This window comes from Eublepharis macularius, chromosome 13 (genome assembly GCF_028583425.1).
Source record: "Eublepharis macularius isolate TG4126 chromosome 13, MPM_Emac_v1.0, whole genome shotgun sequence".
NCBI classification, from domain to species: domain Eukaryota; kingdom Metazoa; phylum Chordata; class Lepidosauria; order Squamata; family Eublepharidae; genus Eublepharis; species Eublepharis macularius.
Window position 1 is genome coordinate 44,006,576 of NC_072802.1, and position 26,725 is coordinate 44,033,300.

The 26,725-nt window shown below is 46.5% G+C and overlaps 1 protein-coding gene across 9 annotated transcripts in view; it reads right to left on the minus strand.

Moving 5' to 3' along the window:
• The window catches only part of DLG3 (discs large MAGUK scaffold protein 3), a 70,726-nt gene that overhangs the window by 23,008 nt on the left and 20,993 nt on the right, over positions 1-26,725 (minus strand). For 5 of the 9 annotated variants that reach the window (XM_054995978.1, XM_054995977.1, XM_054995980.1 and 2 more), the window contains 9 exons: positions 15,541-15,594; positions 14,561-14,611; positions 14,041-14,165; positions 13,606-13,775; positions 12,847-12,983; positions 12,496-12,640; positions 11,570-11,729; positions 7,911-8,067; positions 6,493-6,595 (listed from right to left, as the gene is read on the minus strand). In XM_054995978.1, the coding sequence (XP_054851953.1) occupies positions 6,493-6,595; positions 7,911-8,067; positions 11,570-11,729; positions 12,496-12,640; positions 12,847-12,983; positions 13,606-13,775; positions 14,041-14,165; positions 14,561-14,611; positions 15,541-15,594 (1,102 nt within the window). The other 4 variants (XM_054995982.1, XM_054995985.1, XM_054995984.1 and 1 more) reach the window with 4 other exon arrangements.

The following is a 26,725-nucleotide window of genomic DNA, read 5'->3' on the forward strand; positions in this document are numbered from 1 at the left end:
AACAGGCAAGAAGTCAGCATCCCACACTAGCCACAGCAGTTTACTCAGTCAGCTCAAGATGCTGGCAAGGTATATTTTGACTGGGTGGGTTTAATCCTCTCTTTTGGCAGCTGCCAGCATTTCAGCTGCAGGTTGTACATACACAACAGCAGGGCCATAAATACAGCCCTGAATGAACAAGCAGAGGAAGAACCACCTACCTCTGGTACATCAATGAATGAAACTGACTGCCTGCTACCATCAACCTTTACATTGACTGTTTTCTCAAAAAGCAGAACTGCTAGCCTACCAGCCTCAAACTGTTTTATGACAGAAAATTTAAGTAAAGAACCCAGAATCAAAACAAGCACTAATTCATATGAAGTAGAAATCCAGAAATCATGAGACTATCCATCATGGCTATTCCTTACAGAATGGTAAATTTCCAAGAAACACTGACAACTTCATTTGCACAACCATCAGTGAATTACTTTAATGAGTAAAAGAGGAAGGCCTTGAAGAGTCTATGGCCTCACACAGCCTAAGTACATTCCAGTACAAGGCACTGGCTTCTCATGTCAAGTTAGGATAGCAGATTCAGATCATTCTCTGATAAGCTTAACACTTCAAAAGTGCTCAGACATAATTTTCATTTAAGTAAACCCCAACCACATCTAGAAGAGCAGATGGGCCCACAGAGGCATCAGCATGGACATTCTCTTCCAAATGATTATGCTTCTAGGCTCATGACATTGGAACTAAGTGAAAAGAACTACAAAAGCTCAGCTTTCTCCATGAAGTTGCTGTGTTACAGGCATCTGCACAGTTCAACTGTGTTTAACAGTTCAGAAGCGCAGGTATCACTTCTGAACTGTTTAATTCAGTCTTGTACCAGGGGAAAGACAAAACACAGTAAGAAACTAGAAGCAGGGCTTAACAAATCCCAGTAACTAGACTGTTTTGGTGCCTAGCAATTTCATTGTGGTGTCTAGTATTTTTTAATATACATTTATTTTTATTAAGAATTTTTAGAACAAAAGGATAAAACTAGCAAAAAGTTGAAAGAGAAAAGAAAAAAGGATGAAAAATATATGAAAAAAGATAAAAAGAAATATAAAGCGGAGACTTCCGATTTTCTCTACAATAAATTTAAAAAAGAATCACAAACTTGACACTTTATGATCAAAAACAATGTCTTTTCTTTTTCTATTATCCACTTCCCCCCAACTTAATCATCAAACCCATGTCATTTTTTTTCTGTTTCCTACAAAAAGTCTATAAAGGGTTTCCAGGTAACAATAATTGTAGACAATGTCTTTTTTCTAATCAAAGTAGTAAGTTTAGTCATCTCTGCAAATTCCATCATCTTCACCAACCATTCCTCTGTTGTGGGTAGTGTCGAACTTTTCTATTTGTGGTGTCTAGTATTTTCAATTATTTTATCGTAACATCTCTTGGTGATCTTTGGCGACAGTACAAATTCCATATCAGAATGTGTTGTTGAATGACAAAAATAAACATATATGAAGTACTTATTGCTTGTTTACATGTAAGCTTTAACATGCTTCATTCAGAGATACCAAATGTACTCATTTCTTCAACACTATTATCTATACTAACTCTAATATTAGAGGGTTTTTTATAAGTATCAATGAAATTACAAGAAACTTGTAAGAAGCCAGGTTAACGTTAGACAGTGAGATCAATCAGGATTACCCCTATAATTTGAACACTAGTACATTTTTGCTATAGCATTAATAAAATTATGAGAAACTGAAAAAGATCGGGGTTAGGTTTCAGGTAGCAGTAATCAGAAAACTGAAAACCCCAAAGGTGAAAAATTACTCTGACTCAAACTTCTGGGCTGGTCCTGAGGTCCAAAGAAAACATCAAGACCTGCTAGAAATTATTATAGTATTGCTACAATACTGAAAGGCAGCTTGCCTTCCTTTACTGCAAAGTTGCTTGCTTCAGAGACAAGCAAATGCAGGCAAGAATACAAAACACCTTATGGGCTATTCCATGTGTCTATTATATCACTATGCTGGACTGCACACCGATTCTTCCACTAGGCAGCATTTAAGTTGTGCCACTGTGCATGAAGGTTATATTATTCTCTGTAACTCGGATACAATGCTTGTCACAGCTTGAGGGCTCCTCTTAATTTTTCTAATTTGAATGCTTACAGAAGTGTTTGCACTCTAAATCATTGTAGGAAAAAACACTACATAACTACAGAAAGGAGATCTTCAGATCTTTGCTGTAGCCATCTTTGAAAGCTGTCAGCACACAGAACTTTATCCAGCTTGCTCTTAGCCCCTAAAAAGCAAAAAGCCTAAAGTAATGAATAATTCCTTGAGCTCCACAATTTGACCTGTATATGCATAGCTACTCCAGACTTTTCAATTTGGGGTTTTAATTTTAGACAGGCATCCATCCAGTAGCCCAGAAACATGTTTGCTGCAGAACAACTTAAGGACATCCTGAATATTAGCATATCTTGAAGCTGTTCTGAGGCTGCTTTTTCTCAAATGCCTCTGGCACTGTTCCTTTCAGGATAATATTAAAACTTCTTTCCACAGTAAGCCCAAGTACCAGTGGTGTCATTTATATATGTTATACAGTTGAGGCAGACCAGATATTGCGAAGTCCAGTGATCCCACTGCATTTAGCCAGCAGCTGTCAACACAGCACCATCTTCACTTTTTGTGAACACAACTGCCTAACCTGCAGTATGGCTCAAGTTACTTTGCTAAATCTCACTTTGCAAATGGAACCTGAAATACAAGAGTACAAACCGACCTCTTTCTGCATTGAATGATAACCACACATGAAGGCCTGCACACAAAAACAACCAAAGGCTGTGATTGGAGGTTCTCCCCTGTTCAACCTCTGTACTTCCCTTATCAGGTGTGCCTGCTACTCTTGCAGAATTTCTTCCACACCCTCAAGAAAAAGTATGCTTGAATGAAAAAAGCTCAAAAAACGGCAAGACCTGTATATACTGAAACACCCTTAATACATAAAACAGGGACAGGAAGAAGGTAATTTGACCTTTTACCCATGACAATGTCAGCGGGAGTCACACCAGGAAACTCAAAGTACCAATTTGAACCCCTGAACTCTTCAACAAATAACCAATCATAGCCACTGAGAGGCAAAGCTCAGACACAGCAAATCCCAACTGTTCAAGTTTTCACCCAAAGACTCTTTGGATTAGTTACCTTGGCAGCTGCCAATCAGCCTGGTGCAAGTAGATCTGCTTCCCCCCCTCCTTTGTTTCTAATCCCCCTCATAAAACCTGTTATTTTAACGCACACATTCAGTTTTTCGCTGCAACATCCAATTTCCTGGCTGATCAGTCAACCTCTCCGTCCCTACCTACTCTTGCCTAGCAGCGGCTGGTTTTCGCTGGTGGACATTAGGCAGTCTCCTGTGTCTCCCTGGGGACACGCAGCGCCCTTAGCAAAACCACTGCTTCTTAGCTCAGCCATGCCGCCCACCATACAAGTGGTGGTGTGGGGGGGGGGGTTCCTATATCTACCTGCACGTACTAGGCAGCCATTTGGACTGAACCCAGAGCCAGTGGCGCTTGCCCTAACTCTGCCTTGGAGCAGCTTCCCTGAAGGATGCAGCTGCCAGGCAAAAGGGAAGCCGGGCTCAGAAGACGTGCTGTGAGGGCAGAACCGAAGCCCTCCCGAAGCCCCTCCCGACAGCCGAAGGACCCGAGCAGAGATCCCGTTCTCTGCGCTGCCTCTGCGGCTGGGCCCCTCACCGCCAACCGCCCCTCTCGAACCTCTGAAAACGTAGAAAGAGTCCCCTGCTGCCGAAGGAAGCGCCCTCCCCCCGCCACCAGCGCTCCCGAGAGCCTTCTCATCACAGTCTCCCAGGCGGCCTACCTCGTAGAACCGCTCCCCATAACTCCGGAGAGTGGGGGAAGGGGGCGCGCCAAGCCGGCCTCTCCGGAGCGACTCCCCCCAGAGAAGGGGAACACTGAGGCCCCTCAGGATCTCCCGGGGGGCCGCTCCATGCCCTCCGGCGGGCGGCGCATCCTACTCCTCCGTCCTGCCCCTTACCTGGTGCCTGCTGGGCTCAAGGGTAGCCCAAGCGGCTCCTCCCCTCACCCATCCTGCCGGCCGGCCCTCTCACCACACAAAGCCACGGTGCCCACACAGGCGGGAAGGCCGGAGCCCCGCCTCTACGGCGACTCTCTCCAATCGCCTCTCGCAAAGCCCCGCCCCTGTCCCTCCCTCACCACCCGTCCTGCAGAATACCCGCCACCCAATCAGAGGGCGTGCTCCCTCATCCAGGAACCGCCCCTCCTGATCCACTTCGCCCAATCACCACCAGCGCTCCCTCGGCCAAACACTCGGCCAAACGCCCGCTAGCCCAATCACCATCCACGCTACGTCAAGGTAAGCGCCCGCTCCCATAACTGGCGGCCGTGCTGCCTTAGAGGTGCCCGATGCTCTTTAAGCTCTGCTTCCACCGGCACCGGCGTCTCCTTTTCTGAGAACCACTTCGCAAGCCTCATTCCCTCTGCCAACTACTCTTCTCCCTATACAGAACAGCCTCCTCACGGCCTGCGCTCTTGCACACTTACGCCTTCACCCAACTGCTGCCAGGGATTCCTCGAATTTTAAAATTATTCCTCGAAATTTAAAATTATTATTATTATTACTAGTACTACTACTACCCTTCCTTTTTCACTGAGATCCAAGGTGGATTACACAGTGCAAATGAAAATACAACATAGTTAATGGCTAGGATATTCTCAGAACAAAAATATAGTAAGATCAACTGCTAAGACATTCGCTAAGTAAAGTACAATAATGGACAAGAACTTCTGCTCCCCTACCTCCTGTATCGCCTGCACTGATCAGCTTATAATTGTTATGTGATGGTGGAGGGTGTCATCAAGTCATAGCTGACTTATGGCAACCCCTGATAATAGTTATAGTTCTCTCCAAAAATTCACTACTGATCAGAAAGGGACTCCTATAACTATTCTCCCCCCCCAAAAAAGGTATTTTCCCCTCAATGAGAATGAGGCAAACAAATGTCAACACATGTTAAGGCATGCAGACAATGGCTGCCAACTCTCGGTTGTGAAATTCCTGGATATTTGGGGGGGTGGAGCCTGGAAAGGGCAGGATTTAGGGAGGAGGAGGACCTCAGCAGGGTATAATGCCGAAGAATCTAACCTCCAAAGCAGGCATTTTCTCCAGGGGAATTAATCTCTGTAGTCTGAAGATCACTTGTAATTCCAAGAGATCTCCAGGCCCCACCTGGAGGTTGGCAACTGTAATGCAGACAGGACCATGCACTGCCAAATTCTTATCCTGACACTTTACAGAAGGTAGCCGTGTTGGATTGTAGTAGAAGGCAAGATTCAAGTCCAATAGCACCTCAGAGACCTGAAGCTTGCTCTTTTCCTGACAGGAGGCCTGAGCTGTGAACAGTTTAGATCGAACAGGTGTCGCAGCATGAAAAGCACCTCTTATTTAATTCTTTCTACAGTAGCCTTGGGTGGGGGGGGAGCGGAACCTTTCTAAGCCCTGCCTCACACCAAATTATTCAGATATAACACCAACTGCCATACAAAACCTTTACAGACCCTTCATCCAAGGCAAGGGCAACCCACTCCCAACTTAAGAAGCAACAATGAAGCCAGCATCTACCCAAAACAAGTCATCAAGGAATATCACCCTACTCATATTTCCTATACAAATTTTAGCATAAAAAGTGCTTTACACTTCTACAAGGGAAAAGAATACCCTGCTTGTTTGTCCCCTGCCTGTGTAAATGGCAAAGCAGCAGCATCAAACAACCACATGTCCTCTAGGGCTTTAGCAAAGGGCCAGGACTGAAACTGCTGCTTGCAGTTTCCATGCAATCCAGTCATCCTACACCAAGCTTTTGTAGCAAGACCTCTCTACATCCCTCACACATACGCAAAGTTCATACATACTGCTAAAGAAGAGGAGAGAGAATGTGTTCCAAGTGGCTCTAGGATCCCTGATAGCTCAGCAGAGGCATGCCAGGAGGAAGCCTCAGAATTCCTGACAAGAAGAAAATGGCAGGAGATGATAATAAGGAAGGTGTCCAGAATGATCAGCATAAAAATCCTGTTTAGAAGCCAGCAAGAAGCAGTCTGGTTGCAGACTGAATTTCCGTGTCCACCCCATGGTGATTTAACCAGTTCTGCTTGCTCCTGCTGCTGCCTAGCATTTGACCTTTGCAAAGCCCTGGGGTGGAATTTATCCGCTGAGAAGTGCTTATTCCAAAGCTTCATCATGCCTGTGATGCCAGGCATGGCTTGTGGCTACCTTGTCTCACATCTTTGTACAAACTTTAACCCACTTGGCAAGCAAGAAGGGCAAGGCTCTCTCTCTCCTCAGAGCTCCCGCAGAACTTGCCTTCCCTCAGCACTTGATTCAAGAAGAGACCCATAGTTCACAAAAAGGAAAGCTCTTGTGAAAAGTGCAAGAGACTCCCTGTAGAGTTGAGTACCTTCAGGCCTGTACTGAGCCACGATAGTGACCGTCTGTCCTGCCCTCTTCAGTGCTGCCGCTGCTTGCTCGTGCGTTGCATTCCGAAGGTTGACACCATTCACCTAGGCAAACAGAGCTCACTCCATTAGCCACCTTGAATAGGAAATCAGGTATCACCCCCACCAAATAGCGCTGTACATTTATTTCCCACTATAAAAGATCCTGCCCTTCCTCCACAATACTGCCATGGCCATGCCAACTGTTGATACCTTACAGTTGCAAGCCATGGCTCTTTTTCTACCAAATGCCAGAACAAGTTGTGTCAGATACCAAGGTATCCTAAGGAGTGCGCCAAAACCTCTCAGGAAGCAAAAGCCACACACCTGATTGCTGCGTGTACCTGCTTCTTCCATGAGGGAAGCTGAGCTGGCTTCCTCCATCGGTGCATTTAAGGGGCAAGCACTGTGCTTCAGGGCCCCACATGCAGGCTGCATTTACACTCAGCCGGGAGATTCAGCTTTTTTTCTGGGGAAGAGGAAACAGCTTCCACCACCCTGGGCTGGGCTTACCCAGACCGGTCGGGTGAGCTGCTCCATGTGGGCAAAGCGGGTTAACACCTTAGTGCCTGGGGCATAATCTCTCCAATCTGGGCTCTTCCAAGAATAACTGGGGGATGGGTGGGATGGAAGTGGGGGGTAATTCTGGGGCCTCAGCTGCACTTGTGCCTAAGGCCAGAGACACTTCCAAACCCTGGAAAATATGGCTGCAAATAGGCCCCCACACACGTACACCCAATTATCTTGGCTGCTTCCACATGAGCAATGGGAAATCCCTGCAGTAAATGGGAGCATCCACATGTCATGCTCAATGCAGGTACAACTTTTCTGACTCATGTTTTTTCTCCCTTTAATCCAGTGAAAATAAAAACCTCATTTTCTCTGGTTTAAAGGGGCAATTGCAGGGTGGCCGCAGGTGAAGTGTCTATCTAGAAGCTCTACCTTTAGCCACTATGGAGAGGGAGCAAAGATAAGTTCTGCTTTCAAAATGGCACAGAACAGATTACTTGTATGCCATCCCTCACCACCACCGTTTTTAGCCCTTTCCTATATCAACTGGAAAATAAAATGGAGGGAGAAGAAAGAAGGGTCTGGGCCACAAGGAAGAGGACTGAAATTACAACCATGTTTGTACTTTTGTACAAACGGAGGAAGAGCAGGGATGGGGATGGCAGCAGCAGTGAGCAAAATGCAGACCTCTTTCCTGTCCCACTCGCTGCTGCTGCACCAGTTGCATGTTTTCTTGCATCTACATATACAGCCTTTGAAGGGAGAACAAAGGTGCCACTTAGGTCCCTGGGATAGGAAGACTAAGAAAACATGGGTGTATGCAAGCATGCACACACATTGATACAACCAGAAAGGTCCCAAACCCACTTACCGAGAGAATTCGGTCTCCACGCCGTAGCTCCCCACTCAAGTCAGCAGGGCCACCAGCCAGGATGAAGGAGACAAAGATGCCCTCGCCATCCTCACCACCCACGATATTGAAGCCCAAACCCGTGGAACCTTTGTGCAAGGTGATTTTCCGGGGTTCCCTGAGAGGACAAACAGAAGACATGAAGAGATTGGTCCCACCACAACTGAGGCAAGCCTGAGGGCATATCTGACCCACAGCTGTGAATGGGGGAGACTCAATACAGTTTCCCCTCAACACACCTTCTAATATATACAGGGTACACAGCACACAAGGGACCCCAGATGTTCGCAACACTGCCCTTTTGCAACTACTGGTATGAGTGTAAGCATGACTCCAGACGGGGAATGAATGTGGCTTTGAGCTGGTACACAAATCCCCAGTATTGAAAATGAACTGTAGAATGCTGTAAGTAAGCTGGGAACCTTACCACTGAAATGGGCAGAGCTGCACATTTGATAGATTACCAGATCCTATCTCTCTTCCTTGACCAGAGGGCATTATGCATACTCAAGCAGGATTAGGATATGGACCTCAAGCTGGAGCTGGCATATGCCCTTTTTATGAGCATAGGCCCCATGCTCCTGTATTTCTGCACTCCTTGTGATGCGGTCAATCTCCACTTCTTCCCAAACACGCAAGCTGGATTCTGTGCCCGGTATAAATAATGCAAACGTCTATACTGTAGTTCACCTTGCAGAATAAATTCTGCTTCTACCAGCCACAAGGAGGGGGAAGGAGCCACATTGGGAAGAGAAGATGCTGCACCTAGGGACAGTTTCAAAGTGGACAGAAATTACTAACTAATAGCTAGTAGGTGGAGTCCTTTTGGAGGTGGAGGCAAGAGAGGAAAAGCCATGACTCCCTTTGTTTTGAAGAACCCCATCGCTGACAGCCTGAAAGGGAATTTGAAAAAAACAACCTACTCTCCTTGGCCCTCTCTGAGCTCTTCCAGTGAAGCGAATAAAGGAAAAGCAACACACAGGGAGTGGGTTGGGGACTGCCATTGACTCCATCATGCTCCAAGGAAGTGTTACACAACAAAGACCAGCCCTAACATACTCACCTAGGCCACACACTACCCATTATCCCCTTGCCACAAAGCAGGAAGGCTGCCTACTCCCATCCCCATAGCTCACTAGCCCAGTATCTTTTGTCTTCTGGCCAGTTGAAGGTTCAGGAGCAGAAGCTTCCCAGAATCAGCAGTTGTGGGATTCTGGCCACCCAACCTCACACTGCAGGTGCTCAGGTCTTTTGCTGGACTTCCTCAGGCCATACTGAAAGGTAGTACCATGCCCCTGGAGCATCTAACACACAGTGGCTACTAGCCCAGTCTTGTGCCAGATCCTACTGAAAGAGGAACATTACAGCCCCTTAAGACGAAGTGCGGGAGGCACGATACCTGATATCCTTTTTGTGCTTGGAAGCAGGCTGCTGTCTGGGAAGGCTGGCAGCAGGGCGCCTCCCATACGACATGGAGGATGAGACATTGACTGTGATCATGGTGGCAGCTTCTCTCCTATGCCCGACTGTGACGGAAAGGGCTCTATGCAGCTGGTATTTTATCTCAGCTTCTCTTGACCCACCCCCTTCCTCACTGTGGGGCTGCAGGAGCCGTTGGAGAAATGTTGAGATGAACCAGACTCTGCACTGACAGGGCTGGAGAAGGCCTGCCAGGAGACCTTAACCCCTTCCTCCCCAACAGCTCTTAAGCTACTGAGAAGACCAAACAGGTGGAGAGGCTCTGACAGTATGCTCAAAAAACCCTTGCCCTGTACCCACCCACCAGAAGTGTGTCCACAGTACTCCTACTGCTGCAGCTGAGAAAAAGTCACACCATTCCAGTTAATACTATTTATCCACAGGCCACTAAAGGGGACCAAATCTCAATTACCAGACAGATTACTTGTCCAGCATTTGGTGTGGGAGCAGCCATAGAGAACTGCTGGTGCAGCACACAAAAATCAGCCACTGCTGTGAGTTATCTCCCTGTATCCCCACATTCTTGCGCTTAGCAGCTCTGGCCAATTTCTCCCACCTCCAAATGCAAAACAAACTGCAGGTCCCTGGCCAGATGCCCTTGTACTTTGGGGTCATAACATGATGCAAATGGCTCAAGCTCCTAGTCTTTGTTTTGGATCCCCCATTAAGTGCCACAATGCCCTCATGTGGCTACTACCTGGCACTACCGCACAGTCTTGACGTGAAAGAGAGAACAAGAAGATGCTTGATGCCCCAGTACATCACGGTTTGTCCTCAGCAGAACACATTGCCTTCCCCTCCTCCTTTAAGTCCTTTTACTTAACAAAACCATACCTAATTCCAGAATCCCCCTTACTGATTCCTCTGTGGCGATGCTTCTCTCACTCCCATCATCAGTCCCATGTTCTCCTCTTCCCACATGCCCCTGGTATTATCCATCTCTTGTGAACCGTAAACACTTAGGGTAAGAGCCTCTGGACTCTGAAATCACCTAGCACATTGTTGGGGCATATACATGCTTAGTGGTATTTCATGACTGGCATCATCATATTTATCTAGGTTTATCTAGGTTGTTCAAAGCACTTCACTGGCATTGTCACACATTCTAATGGGGCAGCTGTTGTTGCAGCAAAAACGAGTAGTCTTGCGGCATTTTCAAGAATAACAGGTTTTGTATAGCAAAAAGTTTTGTGGATGGGAACTGACTTCATCATACAGATAGTATCTTCTTCACTTCATATTTTCAGATGGATGCAGTGGGCTATAGTTCACCATGCATATGATATTCCAACAGCCCTTATACAGCCCTGTATGAAATGTGCTAGTCTTAAGGTGCCACAAGACTCCTTTTTCATACACCATGACTGCAATCCCTACATCCAATGACGCAAGACAGGCCAATTCAGAACTTCTAGGTTCAAACCTCACCTCAGGGGGGGGGGACCTTAGAAAAGCCCATCTCTCTCTCAGCTTCAGCACCTTGAACATCCTTAATCTACTGCATTCTTTGGAAAGATTACTACATCAATGTATGTTTTAAACACTATTATTATTACTATTACAAATAAGATACTGAAGCCAGAAGAGAGGCTGAGCAGAATCCTCAGTGGTTATAAGCAGGGGACAGGGGATGTCAGTACTTTTTGTCTTCCTCACATTACACACACTATGAAAACATTTTTGGCTTGTATAAATATATGCAAAATCCAGCTCTTCTTGATGAAAACTCTGGGATGCACCACATTTTGATCACCCCCGCCTCCTTTTTAATCAGTGTCTAGCTTAAAATTATTAGATTTTAATATCCTGAAATCACAGCTCACCAGGGCCCCTACCTCCTCCTGTAAACCCCACAGCCATTTCCTAGGCCCAGCCAGCTGCCTGCATCCTGCTGTTGCTGGTTTAGCCAGAGAGAGGCAAAACAGCATCCAAGGATGAGTCAGAGCACTAGGCTTTGGGAGAGGCAATGAGATACAGGTGAACAGCACATGGAGCATGCCAAGGCCTGCAGTCAAACCAGGCCAACATATTTGGCACACATGCACACCAAGGAAGCAAGATGCTAGACTCCTCCACCGATGAACTTGCCACTTCTCTGGAGACAGAGACATGGAGGGATGGCATTTGCCATTGATGCTTACCTGGTGAAATCTTCATCACCGATCATATGGCGTGGCACAGGCGAGTATCGGGCAGGTGTGACCTGTGGTGGTGCAGGGTAGGCTGGCTTGCTCTCCATGCCACCCATGTAGCCCAGACCAGGATTATGGCTTATATGGTTGTCGGCCAAAGCAGAAAAGGCTGCAGAGACAGAAAGAAGGAAAGCTGAGACAGATCCCAAGGACTAAGAGACAGGGCATGATATCCCCTTGGCCTTCTCATCCCTGTTCCTTACTCCCGTTTCCTCCACATATACTGCTATCAAACCCAGGGGTGAAATGTGCCCCTCTCCCAACCGCTCTCCCTTGTATTCTCTTCTACAGCTAAAGGAAAGTGACTACTTGTGGCCAAAGGGCACAGGTAAATAACAGGAAAGGGGATTAATATGTATGCGCATTCAACAAGCAGCAGCCCCAAAGCGCTACTGCTCAACCCTAGAGCATTTGAAGTAACAAGAAAGCAGGGAGGGAGGGGGGGGGTTCTGAACATTTGCTGCAAGGTTTTGTTTCACCACAATTAACTCTTAACAATTCAACCACAATTAACTCTTGGCATCTAAGATTGGGCTTCCAAGTTAAAGGACATTGTTTGGAGGCCCAACATTTTGTTTTTCAAAAATTAACGAAGATAGGAAGAAGCGAAGGAACTGGGGTTACTAGAGATGACCAGCCCTTTGATCCCTGTCAAACTTGTTCAATTCCCAGGAAATACTGAAATCCTTTGGTAAAAGAGTGCTAGATGGGCATTGGTAGACAGGAAGAACTGATAGTTCAGGGACTGTTTAATGTCAGACTGGAAGAGCTGAGGACTCAAGGATTGGACATGCACTGCCAGGAACTAATGAGGACTCTGGGCAGCAAAAGTCAATGTCAACTGAACAAGAAGTGAAAGGCAGATAGATACATACTGCTGGCATAGTCGGGCGGAGCATACATGTCATTGAGATGGGGGCTGCCTGGCTTGGCCACCTTCAGGTACACCATATCAGAGGTGTTCTTCAATGCAGCCACTGCCTCCTCGTGCCGCACATCCTGCAAGTTGGTGTTGTTCACCTAAAGAGAATGAGGCATGGGGAAGGAACAGCCAAAGAGCTGGTTTAGATGCTGGAGGTGTGGCAGCACTGACAGCCTGAGCAAACAGACCCCTCAACGCTTCGGGGGTGGCCACAAGGGCCTCCCAAGCAGGGCACATATACAGTCTCCAGCATCTTTAGTGCTGCTCACCCTAAAGCCCAGAGCTAAGCTAGTCATGTGCTTACTGCAAGAAGCCGGTCACCAATCTGCAGCCGCCCATCCTTCTGGGCTGCCCCGCCTTCTATGATCTTGGTGATATAGATGCTGTTGTCTCCTGGGATATGCTGGTTCCCAATGCCCCCGGCAATGCTGAAGCCCAATCCTGGAGAGAAAAGATCAGACTAGAGAGCTCCATCATGACACAGCTGGTAGCAAGTTCTAGGCTGGAGAGTTTGCTTAAGAGCATCAGTCTGACATGGGTGTTACCATCATTGCTCCAACTTCACAAACATAAACCCAGGTCCTGTCATGTCTAACCAAGACCAATGTGGCCTGGAAACATGTTTGGGAAAGATCCAACACCTCATATCAAAGGACAGTAAAGTGACCTGCTGAATCCCTTGGGATCTAGTCAGCATTACCATTTTAAAGTCCCATTAGGGAGTTTCCTTCCCATAACACAATCAGACTCCCAATTGGCCTGGTAGCTCCACATATCAGGACTGCATAAGATGTGGCCATTTTCTCGTGATTTCCTTCCTAAGTCTTCAAATAGCCTTCAGTCTGATATGACTGTGTTACTCCTGACTTCTGAGCTTGCTTTATCTGGCTTCTCAGTCACCAGCCACACACTCTCCCTCCGCTTTCTCCTCTCCTGTAGGCTTCTGGCTATGGTCTGATCTCATGGTGGTGGCCTTGAGGCCTCTAACCTGCCAGGCTGATCCATCCCCCAGCCAACCAAGAAAGGAACAACCTCAAATAAGACCTCATATTCAGGGCATCACCTTTAGGTCCTTTCATCAAGTTGACCTCCATTATAGTCTCTGGTGGGGGTTGCCTTCGCCGCACAAGAAGCCGCACCACAGGCCCCGCCTCCTTCAGCGCCTCCACAGCCTTGCTGTGCACTACCTCGGAGACATCTACCTCATTCACCCTCAGTACACAGTCATTCACCCTGTGCCAGACACAGAACAGGCAAAGAGAAGACTGTGAGGGCGCCTGAACCACCCAAGGCCAAAAAAAGTTGCCCTCATGCACCCCTTAATGATTCCAGAGCATTCAGCATCAAGATGAGCTGACGCAACCAACAATGTCAATTCAGAGGTACATCCCAGTCCCACCTCCCTTCCCCTGTCTCTCCTCCACCCCCACCCTATTTATGTCTGGCATCTGTCCCTGGTTCCCTGGGCTCAGGGCTCATGCTATGCCTTGGCACTCACCCCAACCGCCCATCCATAGCTGCTGCTCCACCTGGGATAATTTTGGTAATGAAAATGCCAGGATCATCAGGGATGTGTGGGTTATCGATGCCCCCAGCAATGCTAAATCCAAGGCCAGAATTACCCTGGAAAAGATGGACATGCAAAGGTGGATTTACACAGGACTGGACAGTCCCCCTTTAATGAAAGCAGTACAATTCATGGATGTGGAAATGTTGTTAAATTATTATCTGTGTGAAACTAGAGTCTCGTTTTGCCAGTAATCCTTGCAGAAAAGGCCAGATCTTCCAGCACACATTGGAAAGCACTGCACCAGAGGATATCACTGGGGCAACAATCAAGACCACAGGCTCCAGGCTCCAAAACCCCCAAAGCAGGACTACGTGTCTGTATATGTGAGAAATCCCTTTCTGTCTATGAGCCAAGCTTGAATACACAGGCACAGCACGTTTGCAGCTATGTGGCTGGATGGTTAATGTTTCTGCACTCCAAGAAAAGGACCTCAGGTCAACTTACTCACCCTTTCCAAGACAATCTCCTCGTATTTGAACATTCCGTCGCTGCCATTCACCTGGGGAGCCAGAGAAATAATGCTAGAGAAACTCATAGACACATGGACTTGATTGTCTTGTGGATTCTGGATTTATCCTCATACTCCACAATTTGTGGCAGAGTCATATACATGTTGCCCCACAGACCCCCACACCCCACAACCTTTCCAGGACTTGCTGATCAAAGTGCTCCTGCCAGACCCATCTGCTACTTAGTGCACAGCCAGCTAGGCACCACTGGGTTGAGTGGGAAAGTCTGAAGCATTTTTTCATCAGATTTAGCAAAGAATGAACAATTACACAGGACATATTTAAGGGACCTTAATTGAGGTTACTAAACAGCAGTTAAAGTCCTATCTTCATGAGTTCTGAACAAACCACACCTTCCCCCGTTCACTGTAAATTCTCCTTCAAAGGGGGAAAAATCCTTCACGATTACCCATATTTGCATCTTATCTATTTTATTCTCCTTCCCAGGTCAATAAATGGAAGACCAGAAAGTGAGAAGGAGAATGGAGACGTGTAGGGCCAGGAGCCGTGGGATATAAAATGCAACTATGCAGGAGAGTGACATGCAGAGAGCCCTGGAGACAGACTAGCCACGGCCCTCCACCACACCTCAGAAACATACTGGTGTTGACAGCAAGTAGAACAGAAGTACCCTCACCTAAAGGAGTTTAACCACACCTCTTTTCACCCAGCCTCACTGCAGATTTTGGACAGACTTCAAATTTGCTCTAACAAAGATGTGGCAAGACACCCCGTCCTGCTATACACATACACACCACTAAGCCTTCGCTTCCTCCGCCTGCCATTTCACAGAGCTAGGACAGGGGGTTCATAAAGATCACTGTGGGATTGAGTGCAGGGCAGGGAGAGCTCCTGCCATTTGCAGGGCTCTGCAGAGATAGCCAGAGACCCCTGAGGACAAAGCGAGGGGGGGACTTACAGACAGACTTGGCTCCAGCGCATCTGTATTCACAATGATGGGTGAAGGGCTAGCCTGAAAAAAACGAGAGACAGAGAAACCACAGCATCTTTCATTCATCCATCCAGGCTCTTCTCTCTCCTTCAGCCAGCATCTAAAGCACTTTCACTGCCCCTCCCTCCCTCCCTCCCTCCCTCCTCCCCACCCACCCATAAAGCCAGAAATGGCACATCCCCTACCTTCAACACAGATTGCTAGTAAGCACTCAAATTTCCCCAGCTCATCTTTTGTGCAAAATTGGAGAGAACTGCAGGGATTCCAACCTACTTTTCTATGTAGACCCCACCTCCAAGAGCTCATCAGATATATGATACAGGGAGATACTTTATAACACATCAGGCCATCATTTGGCTAGCCCAGTAAAGTCTACGCTCATTAGCTTCCCAATATCGGGCAGAAATCCATCTCAGAACATTTTTAAAAACCATCAGTGCCAAGAATTGGATCAGCGATCTTTCACTTGCAATCCATGCCTCTTCCCCTGAGCTACGACGAAGGCAGGAAGCCTCCCGGGGAGTATATTCCGTTATGTATTTCTGAATTTCTACTCTACCCAAATATCTACAATTCTCCCCAAAGCGTTTTACAATAAAAACAATTCAAAACATCATTTTAAAATGATTAAATGTGTTAATATAACAAGAGGAAGTACCTACAGCAGCTCCAAAAAGCACAATAGGGCTCCCAACAACTGATGCATCAAGGAACCAAAAGAAACACAAGGGCTTTCTTCCTGAGGACAGCCAGGGCGTATAATGGATCAAGTGTGAGGCTAGGATCTGGGAGATCCTGAATCAGATCCCTACTCTGCCATGAAACTGGCAGTGACCTCGGGTCAGTTACGCACTCCCCCTAACTGAGAGTAAATTGAAACTGAAACCTGGTAAGATGGAGGAGACGCTGGTTAGGAAAGCATCTGTCCTTCAGGGGAATCGATGGGGTGCAACTTCTTTTGACAGATTCACTTAGGAGCCTGGGAGTTCTTTTAGACCTTGCTTTGCTATTCAATAAATGTAAGTGGAGGATCCTCGCAGATGCATGACATTTGTGCCTCCCTCACTATTTTCCCCTTCCCGGAAAGAACCCAAAGGCTGTCCCCTTTCCCTCCTTTCTTCTTTCCTTCCTGTTCATCAGACCCCGTCTTCAGCTTTCCCTCCTTCCCTTCCCCAGTTGCCTCTCCTGGAAAACTCTGTGGTGTTCTAGCCACCAGACTGGGCCAGGGCCAATTGCACAGTAGGGAAGCCTCAAGAATTTGCAGGGGGCGCCTCGATTTCCTCTGTATCCCCTCCTCACACTATTTTGTTTTTTCATCTTCTTGGCAGCTTCCATACCCTTACCTTCCCTTGCTTCCTTTTCTCCTTCCCGCCCACCCACCCACCAAACTTTTATCTGCACTCTATCTTCAGCTATATTTATTAAGCATTTTACTTGATGTAAATCCTGCTTTTCTCCACAACAGGGACCCGAAGCATCATTCTCCATTCTGCCATTTTATTCTCACAACAACCCTGTGAGGTAGGTTGAGAATGTGTGACTGGCCCCAGTGAGCTTCCAAGGCATAGTGGGCATTTCAATTCAATTCAATTTATTACAGTCAAGAGACCAGCATTAGAAAATGTTAACAGGAAACTGAAATTTAAAACACATTTAAAAATCATTTAAAAGTCATAAAAATCAGACTGTGCACCTAAGACCTTTTTTAAAAAGAGCACTAATAGTGGGGATTTGAAGCTGGGTCTCCCACATCCTTGTCCAAAATTCTAACCACTACACCACACTGTTTTTGTAGGTTGGCAGCTGTTTAACAGTAGCAAGCAGCTGGGCCTGGATGAGTCGCACAAGTAATGTGGTAGCAAATTGCCCACGGGCTGCTGTTGACCTGACCCCATGAGTGCTCCCTCAAAGGCCCATACAACCCTTGAACCTTCCACCTGTGTTATACTGTCAGTGTTATACTGACAGTAACCAAGGCTGGAAGGCTGGCATTATTGTTGTGGCTGCATAGCAATGGTTACTGAAAGCATTTGTTTGTTAAAGCTACAGGCACTGCTGCTGCTTTCCTTTTCTTTTCCTAAGATTTCAGATTTTTCTGAAAACACAGGATTTTTTTTCAGGTTTGCAGGAATATCTGGCCTGTCTATTTGTGGCTCCAGGGCACTTTTTCAGCTACAAATAGTCTGAAAGCTTCCCCCTACTCAGAGGCAACTGATCCATCCATACTGATCTATGCTACAGTAACATCAAGGTTCAACTATTCTAATGCACTGTACATGGGGCTGCCCTGGAAGCCAACCTGGATACTTTCAAATGATACAAAATGCAGTGACCTGTTTGTTATCTAAGGTTAGCTGCCAAGAGAATATTGCTCCCATTTCTCTTCATTGGTTTCCAATTTCTTCCTGGGTCCAAGATCGTAGTGCTTATCATTAAACCCCTTTACAGCCTGGGATCCACATACACAGACCTACCCTATGATGGTATGAACCTGTGTGACAACTCCACTCTACAAAGCAAAATCTTCTTTCCATTCCCACTATGTACTAGTCAAATTAGCTGCTACCCTTTTGCAGGCATTTTCAGTTGCTGCCCTTGTGTTACGGAATAGCTGACTCGGTGAAGAGAGAAAGCTGCCCACTTTATTGTTATTCCAAGGAGGTTGCAAGATATTCAGGAATGCATTTGGGGCTGTATGAGTTATAGTGGGACATGGAGAGCTTAGAATGACCTGGGGATTTGTTGAGCAACGGTTTGTAGGAGGCTATTGTAGTTCTATACTTTGCTGGTTGTCTGATGATATTGCTGGATGCTGTTTTAGGGTTTTTAAATGGGTATTTTTTACTTTGTTGAGGTGGGCTCATAGGTTTTTTAAAAAAAAAAACCAACTTCACAGGGTTGTTGTGAGGACAAAATAGGGAAGGGAAAACCATATACACTACATTGGAGAAAAGGTGGGATACAAATCTACTACATAGATTTTCACAGTTCTCCTAAAATCACAGGCAGCCAAGATGTTCTAGCCCTGGGTTACTCTCTATTTCTCCCCCTTCCTAAGAGGCAGTGAGATGCAAGGGTTTCCCATGCTGCTCATAAAAGGATTCTTCCACATCTCCAATAGCAGGGAAGCCCATAGCAGTAAACAGAGTATAGCATCATTACTAATGCTTGTGAAGAAGCACCAGACTCCTGTGTGAGTGCGTGTCCCTCACCAGTGAAGGAAGACACAAACAGAGGGAAGAAGAAGGCAGAGCAAAGCTGACTAGGGTCTGGAAGCTCATTTGCTCTCAGTGTGGAGTAGTGGCTAGTGTACAGATTAGGATGGGGGAGACTTACATTTAATTGAGAGAGTGCATGTTGAGGGGGGTTCTGGCATTCTCGGAGAAGCCTGACTAATTGTACAAACTCTTGGGGGTTTTAGACTCCATTCACAAGACCTTTGCCCCAACACAGGGCTATTGTTCCCCCTTTACTTCTGTTTTTGGGAGCTGTCCAACACCACAACCTGTTCAAGGAAAACAAAACTGAAAAGAAACCACAGGAGAAGGAGACACTGCTGCCACGTTCAAAGACGGGGGAAGGGTTCCTGTGAAAGGCATGAACAGCAGTCACAAGAGGGGCATGGGTGATCAAATGTGCGAAGAAAGCAGCAAGAGATGTTGCGGGAAGGGACAGAGCTGTTATCGGGAGGTGGAGGCTGACTGATTAAAGCTGCCCTGGATTCTGCCAGCAGTTGGAAGATATTCAGTCTCAGGGGAACAGGTTGGTCCCTGAGGAACAGGCCATGTGCTAAATGGGCTTGTCAGATCCCTTCCCATCCAGGCCACTGACTCCCATTCTTGTTGTTCATTCATTCTCTGCAAGTGCAGCTTGGGGCTACACTCAGGACACTACGGAGCTCACCGTCGGGGCTTGGTTTCCAGGCGACTGGGCAGATTGTCCACAGTACAGGCACAAAGAAGGTGGGTTCTAGAGGGAGCTTCTACAAGGGCTCTTGCTAAAAAAAACCCAAGAGTAATTTGGGGTAGGGGAAGACAGATCTGCACCAGAGGTTCAGGGACAGTAGGTAACTGGGAAGAAGAAGAGCAGAGGCATGAAGGGGACAGAGCAATGCAGACTGGGGGCAGTCATGTTCTCTCAGCAATAGTGGATAAAGTGCTGGATTAGGCCTGGGGAGGCCCTGGTTTAATTCCCACTTGGTCACAAAGTCACTGGATCACCCAGCCCCAGTCGCTGTCTCCCAGCTTAACCTACCTTACAGAAATGTTGCACGGATGCTCTAAGCTACTTGGAGGAAGGGTCAGAAACAATTTCCTGGGTCTTTAGGCCCCTAAATTCAAAAATCAGATCTGTGTTGGACTGGTGCCTCAGAATTTGATGCTGTCAGCTAAGAAAACAAGGTTAGGCAAGTATCTTGGGCATAAGATACACTGGGATAGAGACTGAAGGCCAGCAATCTGGTGGCACTGAGGAAAGATCTAATGGGCTCTGTCAGAGGCATTGTGCGAAAACAGCTAACTCTGGGGGCTTTATATTAAGTGGCGACATCAACTGACCTTCTGGTATCATCTCACTTCCCAGGCCAGGAAGATTATGAGTTGTGGTCGGGGTCATCCAAGCTAGATACGACTGCGATTCTTTTCACAGACCACTGCCCCCGTGGCACATGTAATCTGTTTGACCTGCAGGGTTCCCAGTGCAAGTTTGGCAGCACTTAACAAAGACTGACATACATTTGCAGCTAGAAAGTTGTGGCAGAGGGCATAAACCAACAGAAGTAAAGAAGAGGGAATAAGTCAAACCTAAGTTGAAGACGACTCTGGTAGAACAACACCAGAAGGCAGAGCCTGTCAGCAAAATATTTATATTGGCCTCTATTAGCCATGATACCAAAGGAACTGAACTTCCATCTTTACGGCAGCATACTTCCAGATTACCAAATACTGGGGAGGGAAAACCTTCATGTTTTGTGTGAGAGATTCCACAGATCTCTGCCTGAAGACAGAATGCTGGACAGATGAACCTCTTGGACTGATCCAGCAAATTCGTAAAAAACTGGAGGGGAACAAACGTGTATCTAAAAAACAAACAACACTTGGTTTATCTGAAATTGTGAAGCACACCTACATTACTGTAGATCTCTCTGAAATCTATGGGATTTATTTATGAGAATATATGAATGGGAACAAGTTGTTGAAAACAGCAATCAATACATCACTGTCAAAGTGGGAAAACAAGGGTCTGTATCAAGGTCAATTTTTTTCTTAAACAGCTGGACATGCAGATGTTAATCTCATCTGCAAAAATGACACAAAAGCAAGAGAAACTCCATGCAGTCTACAGGCTGACTATTTTGAAAGACTCAATTGATCAATTGGAACACGCTGCTTCTTTTGTTTCAATTGAAACAATCAGTTGGAACACGCTGCTTATTTCAATTGAAACAAGCAGCCGCAATAGTTTACTGTTCTCACAGATATACAATGTGCTAGGGCCTATGCACAGCTTAGAAGTCACACAGCCCCCAGCCAGATGACTTACATTTCACAAAACAGATAACAGGAATCCAATCAGAATAAAATTTACATACTGAAGAGGAAACAAACAGCGAAATCCTAAGCAGAGTTACTCCAATCTAAGACCAGGGATTTCATTGGGTTTAGAATGGAGTGACTCTGCATTGGATTGTACTGTAAATATATTCTGTTAATGACAAGGTTCCAATCACTTTTGAGAATAATCTAGTGGTGACAGCGGGTCAGAGGTAGAAATGTTTATTCATTTATACCACATTTTTCTCCCCAGTGGGGGCCCAAAGCACATTATTCTTCCCTCCTCCATTTTATCCTAACCACCACCCTGAGAGGCAAGTACAATCACCCAGCGAGCTTCTATAGCAGAGTGGAGATCTGAACCTGGGGTTCCCTTTTCCTAATCCAGCACCATATGTGGCACTGCTGACAATTTTATAAAGTAATTGATATAAATAACATAAGCAGTGCATCAAGGGATGCAATGTCGCTCTATAGACACAGATTAGACTCCAGGCTGTGGCTTTTCAACAGGATTCAAAGGTTCTGAAGTGTCTGGAAAACATGGCCACCAAGAATGGTGATAGAAGTGACCACATGCATCTAAAAAAAAGAAGATTAAAGACTGCACAAGACCAACTCTCAATATCTCCAGCAGTGCCCTGAGGAAGGAGATCCTGTAAAAAGAGTTAGCCATGTTATTCTGTAGATGCAAAATAGTAAAGAGTCCAGTAGTACATTTAAGACCAACCATTGTAGCATATTGTATTATTGTAGCATAAGCTTTCAAGAACCACAGCATCTGACAAAGAGAGCTGTGGTTCTCGAAAGCTTATGCTACAATAAAGTTGGTTAGTCTTAAAGGTGCTACTGGACTCTTTACTATTTTGAAAAGGGTGAAAAGCCAGTGTTCCAGATCCAATGCAGAAGAGCTATGCAGAGTAACCAGCAGTTCTCTCTGGATTTCCTGGAACATTCCCCTTCCACTACTACTACTACCCATAGGATGGCTATGAAGGACAGTGGCGGAAAAGTTGGAGCAGCGCGGGGGGTGGGAATCTTCTCCCACTACAATGGGTTTTAAAAGATTTCTCCTGTTCAAATGCCAGCATTTTCTATTGTAAAAGAGCAATAATTACGATAAGTTCTATCATTCAAACTGTTCTCCCCAGACAATGGAGACTATCAAACAGCAGGAATGCAAAGAGGAGGATTAAACACTGCTCTGATATCCTGTCTCCCAACCCAAAAGGCCTACTCATTGCTTCACAGACCCCTGTGTAACTATTGCAGCAATAAGAGAGCTGAGCCAGAGAAGACTTCAGTAATTATGAGAAGGTGAGAGCAGTTCAGCTGAGATAGTCTAGCCAACTTACTCATATACTATGTGGGGAGAGATTCCAAAAGTCTGTGGGTCCTAATGGACAATAGTCGGGATTTGAACCTGTGGAACTGGGCTCACACTCTGTATCTGCCTTGTTTAACCCCCTGACTCACATCCCTCTCTGTTCAAAAGTGGGAATATCTACCTTTTCTTTCTCAGAGATTTTATGAGGGTAAACTTTTTAAAAAGAAAATTCTATTAACCAAGCACACTAAAAGTGCTATTTAAACTATTAATTTTAAAAGACGCCAAACACTGACTGTCCGTTCGGTAGCTGTGTTTTTTTTAAAATCGGGTTCTGACAATGCCCTCCTCCAAAGATGGGACAGTCTTGACTCTAATGCCACAGAACCTCGGACATGGTGGAAAGAACCATATTGAAGGTGGGTTCCTGGCAAGGTTTCTCCATGAGCAAGACACTGCCCATATTCCAGTCAGACTGCCTGAAGACCATCAGGACAAGCAACTACAATTAGAAGGGATTAAACTATTTTTTAAAATTTACATTATTAAATAAGAGATGGCACAGAAGAAGTCTGTTTGTATGCTATGGAGCAGAGAAGTGGAGCCCACATACACATACAAGAACACCTTTGGCTACGGCAGCAGCACTGGGGACAGGGTAGGGGGCACAATGTAAGGTGAGAGCGCATGGGGTGGGGCAACGAGAGACAAACAAGCAAGAGACAGGGAATCCTCTTGGACAATCAATGGCCTGAGGGAAGCTGGAACAACACCAGGGGACACAAAAAGTTCTTATGCCAGAAAAAAATGCTTAGCCCAGGTCTATGTTTGACTGAGAACACTGGAAGCAACCTGTCTAGGTGGTAGAGAGATGGGCCCTTCAGCAAGGGTCCCAAATTGACATGCTCACCCCACCAGCCTAAGGGAAAGGGTGAAAGAAGAGAGGATTCCAGGCCCACCCAAGGGAGAATTGTCAGTAGCCAGATCTCCTTCAAAGCAAGCAGAAAGCAAGGAACTGGAAGAGGGGGCTGTGACCGGGGTTTGGTATGCCAATATAGATTAAAATCATATGCCAATAATCAATACTGAACAATACTAGGCCTAGCTTCTGTACTCTCTAGATGAACTTTTAAACTTTGCATGAACTTTCAGTGTATTTTTTCTATGTGTAAGGTAATTCAACAGGTGTGCTCTCATCCTTTGACAATTAATTAAAATAGTGGACTCTACCGAGATTGATGTTCTTCTATCAGAGATTCAACCAATGGTGATCGCCCAACTTAACTTTTACTTGACACTTGTCAGAGATTTAGAGTATTCTCTTGCAGATCAGACAATGACATAATTTTTTAACTAATTGGAAGGCTGTACTATGAAATTATGAATATTCAGTGAAGTGTCAAACCAATCAATATTTGTTTGTGCTATCATGTGAATAGACCCTAAATGTTTGCATATGATTAGGTATATAATTGCAAACATAGAAAGAATAAGCAGGGTACTGATGGAAGAGATCTCTTGGGAGAATCTAGGTGAGAACCTATTTCTACCTATGTATTTCATAGAAACTTTGAGCAATGTTAAACTTAGGATTTATTGAGAAATGTTAGTGAACTTATTTCTTATTGCCTTTCTATGTTCTGTTGTTATTGGATTCATATGAATAGCCATTTATATTTTGATTACTTGCTTCATTAAAAAACTAGGGTATATTTTCAATAAAGTGAAATAAACTCTAGATTGGTGTCTGTGTGTTTGATAAGGAGTTGCAAAGCAATATTGAACCCTATATAAATAAATGTACTGATAAACAGCTGGTTCAAAGAACTTATCTGTTTGACAGGTCTAAAGACTAACTGCTTTCGGCTTCCCCGGAGAGAGATCCATCTTTCTCCTGGCAAGTTGAAGCTTGGTTTTAGACACGGGCAACCATCCCGTTACAGGTTGCTGACACCTTCCAGGAGACCAATACTGAGGGACCTGATAAGAGGGGTGGCTTCAGGCCGTTGTTGGCTCCACTGAAACATCTGCTGGCAGGAAGCTGCCAGGGGGTTCCATTCTCTCAGCATCAGTCCTGAGCAACCTTGCTGTGGGAGACACCCCTGACTGGCACATGGCAGGCTGGAGCACCTTGAAGAGAGCTAGTCAGTCACTCATGCTGGCCTTTGGCCTGTCCTCCTGGCTGCTGCAGGATTGCCACCCCACACCCAAGGAGGCAGACATTCCTCCAAATGAGGGCCGGGCTTTCACACATGCCAGCCAGGAATCACAGCTGCCCCCCCACAACCCCCCAGTGCCACCACCTCCAGGCTCTGCCACTTTCCCCACTCCGCCACCCCCTCTCCCCTCCCTGTGCTGAGATCTACCTCCTCCGCCTCCACCTTCCAGAGCCAGGATGCAACTCAATTTCTCCCCTGAATAGAACAGCAAGTAGCCATAGCAACCTCACCCTGCCAACCTCCCCACCTCCAGCTTCTCTGTCCCCATCCTCTCGCACACAGTTCCCTCTCATCCCCACGGTAACCTTCCACGAGCAGGGAACCCAGCATCGCCTGCCCACCCCAGCTCCAGGTCAGCAGCCAGCCGCTGGCTGCCCACCCACTCCCCTCCACATTGCTCTTGGCCTCATCCCAGAAATCCCCCTTTCTGCTCATCTCTTTCCCCTCCCGCCCCAGTCTCTGATGTCACATTTCTTCCGTTGCCACCCACTCCTTTTGCCTCAAGGAACCTCAGAGGCCAGTCACTGTCAAAAGTCCTGAGACACCCCACCAGGCCTCCTCCTCCTTCTCCCCCTCAAGTCCCAGGGCTCCCTTTTGCTCTCTCGCACACCCTGCCTTTGAAACCGGAGCGCCAGGTAAACCAGCAACAAGGCACTCCTCCCTTCGGCAGCAAACACCACAGATTCACACACCACTGACACAATGCACACAAGGAGCTTTCTTGAGCCCTATCCTCCTCCCCAAGAGGGCAGGCAGCATGGTGTAGCCTGATCTTCTGATCTCAGAAGCTAAGCAGGGACAGAACTGGGATGGACAACCACCAAGGAAGACTCTGCAGGGGAAGGCAACAGCAATCCACCTCCAATTCTCACTTGCCTTGAAAGTTCCCTGCTGGGGTTGCCATAAGTTGGTTGTGACTTGATGGCATATACACACGCACATAGCAACCTCCCGAATTCAGTGTTACGGCCTGGTTCCTCTCCCCCCATTCCAAGAACCCAATGACACTTACTACCTAAGCCTGCCACCCAGACTGGCATTTTAAAAACTTACCAACTGGCTACCAGCTGGCCAATTCCATTTTCAAATGTCCACAGCCTGGTTTTAATGCAAGATAATTGACAATGAATATAAGAACATAAGAAGATCCTGCTGGATCAAACCAGTGGTCCATCCAGTCCATAATATTGCACACTGCAGACAACCAGTTGCCCTGAAGGGCCAAACAAACAGGGCAGAGGCTGAGAACAACATGCAAGAATTTCAATAAAGTGGCCTGTGCCCCCAACACGTGCCCTGTCCCATCCACATCTCCTTGGAAAGGTTCTAAAGTAAGGGGTTCTTTTTTTTTAGTGTGTTTTTATTCTACCCACCTTCCAAGAAGTTCAGGGTGACATACATGATTCTCAGCTTCTCCATTTTATCCTCACAACAACCCTGTTAGGTAGGTTAGGCTGAAAGGGCCTAGTATTACTATTACAACTCACTGTAGCTTTACTGTAGCGTAGATTCTAGGGCCTGATCTTGTGGTACAAAGTGGGACTCAGGAGACAGTCCAGCACTGCTAGAGGAGTTGAGAAGCAGAGGGAATAACACGTATCCCTGCTGGTCTGAGCCCACTACAGGGTGGTTTTCCAAGCAGACATTTGCAGCTAGAGCCCCCAAAGTCATCATGGGCTGAACTGTAGGGGGACTGACTGGCATTCAAGCCTCACAGCTCCTGAATGTTTCTGGTTGTCACTCCATCCTCCCGAATAAACTGGACAATATTAGCACCTCTCTATTGGGGTGCGCCATCCCAGCTGCCACATGTGGGTCCAGCTTCATGCACCTGTACACACCCATGCCTTTGCCCCTTCCTTCTGAATCAGTCAACTCTCCCTGCCAACCGCCTCCACACCCCTCCAGGTTGGCTTGGTGATGGCTGGGGAATGGAATCTTGAGTGTTCCCTAGCAACAGCATCCCAAACCCAACAGGGCCTGAAGCTACCATGACGGCTGCTTCTCAAAGGACCAGGACTTGGGACAAGTGTTCCGTTTCAACTGGCATCCAT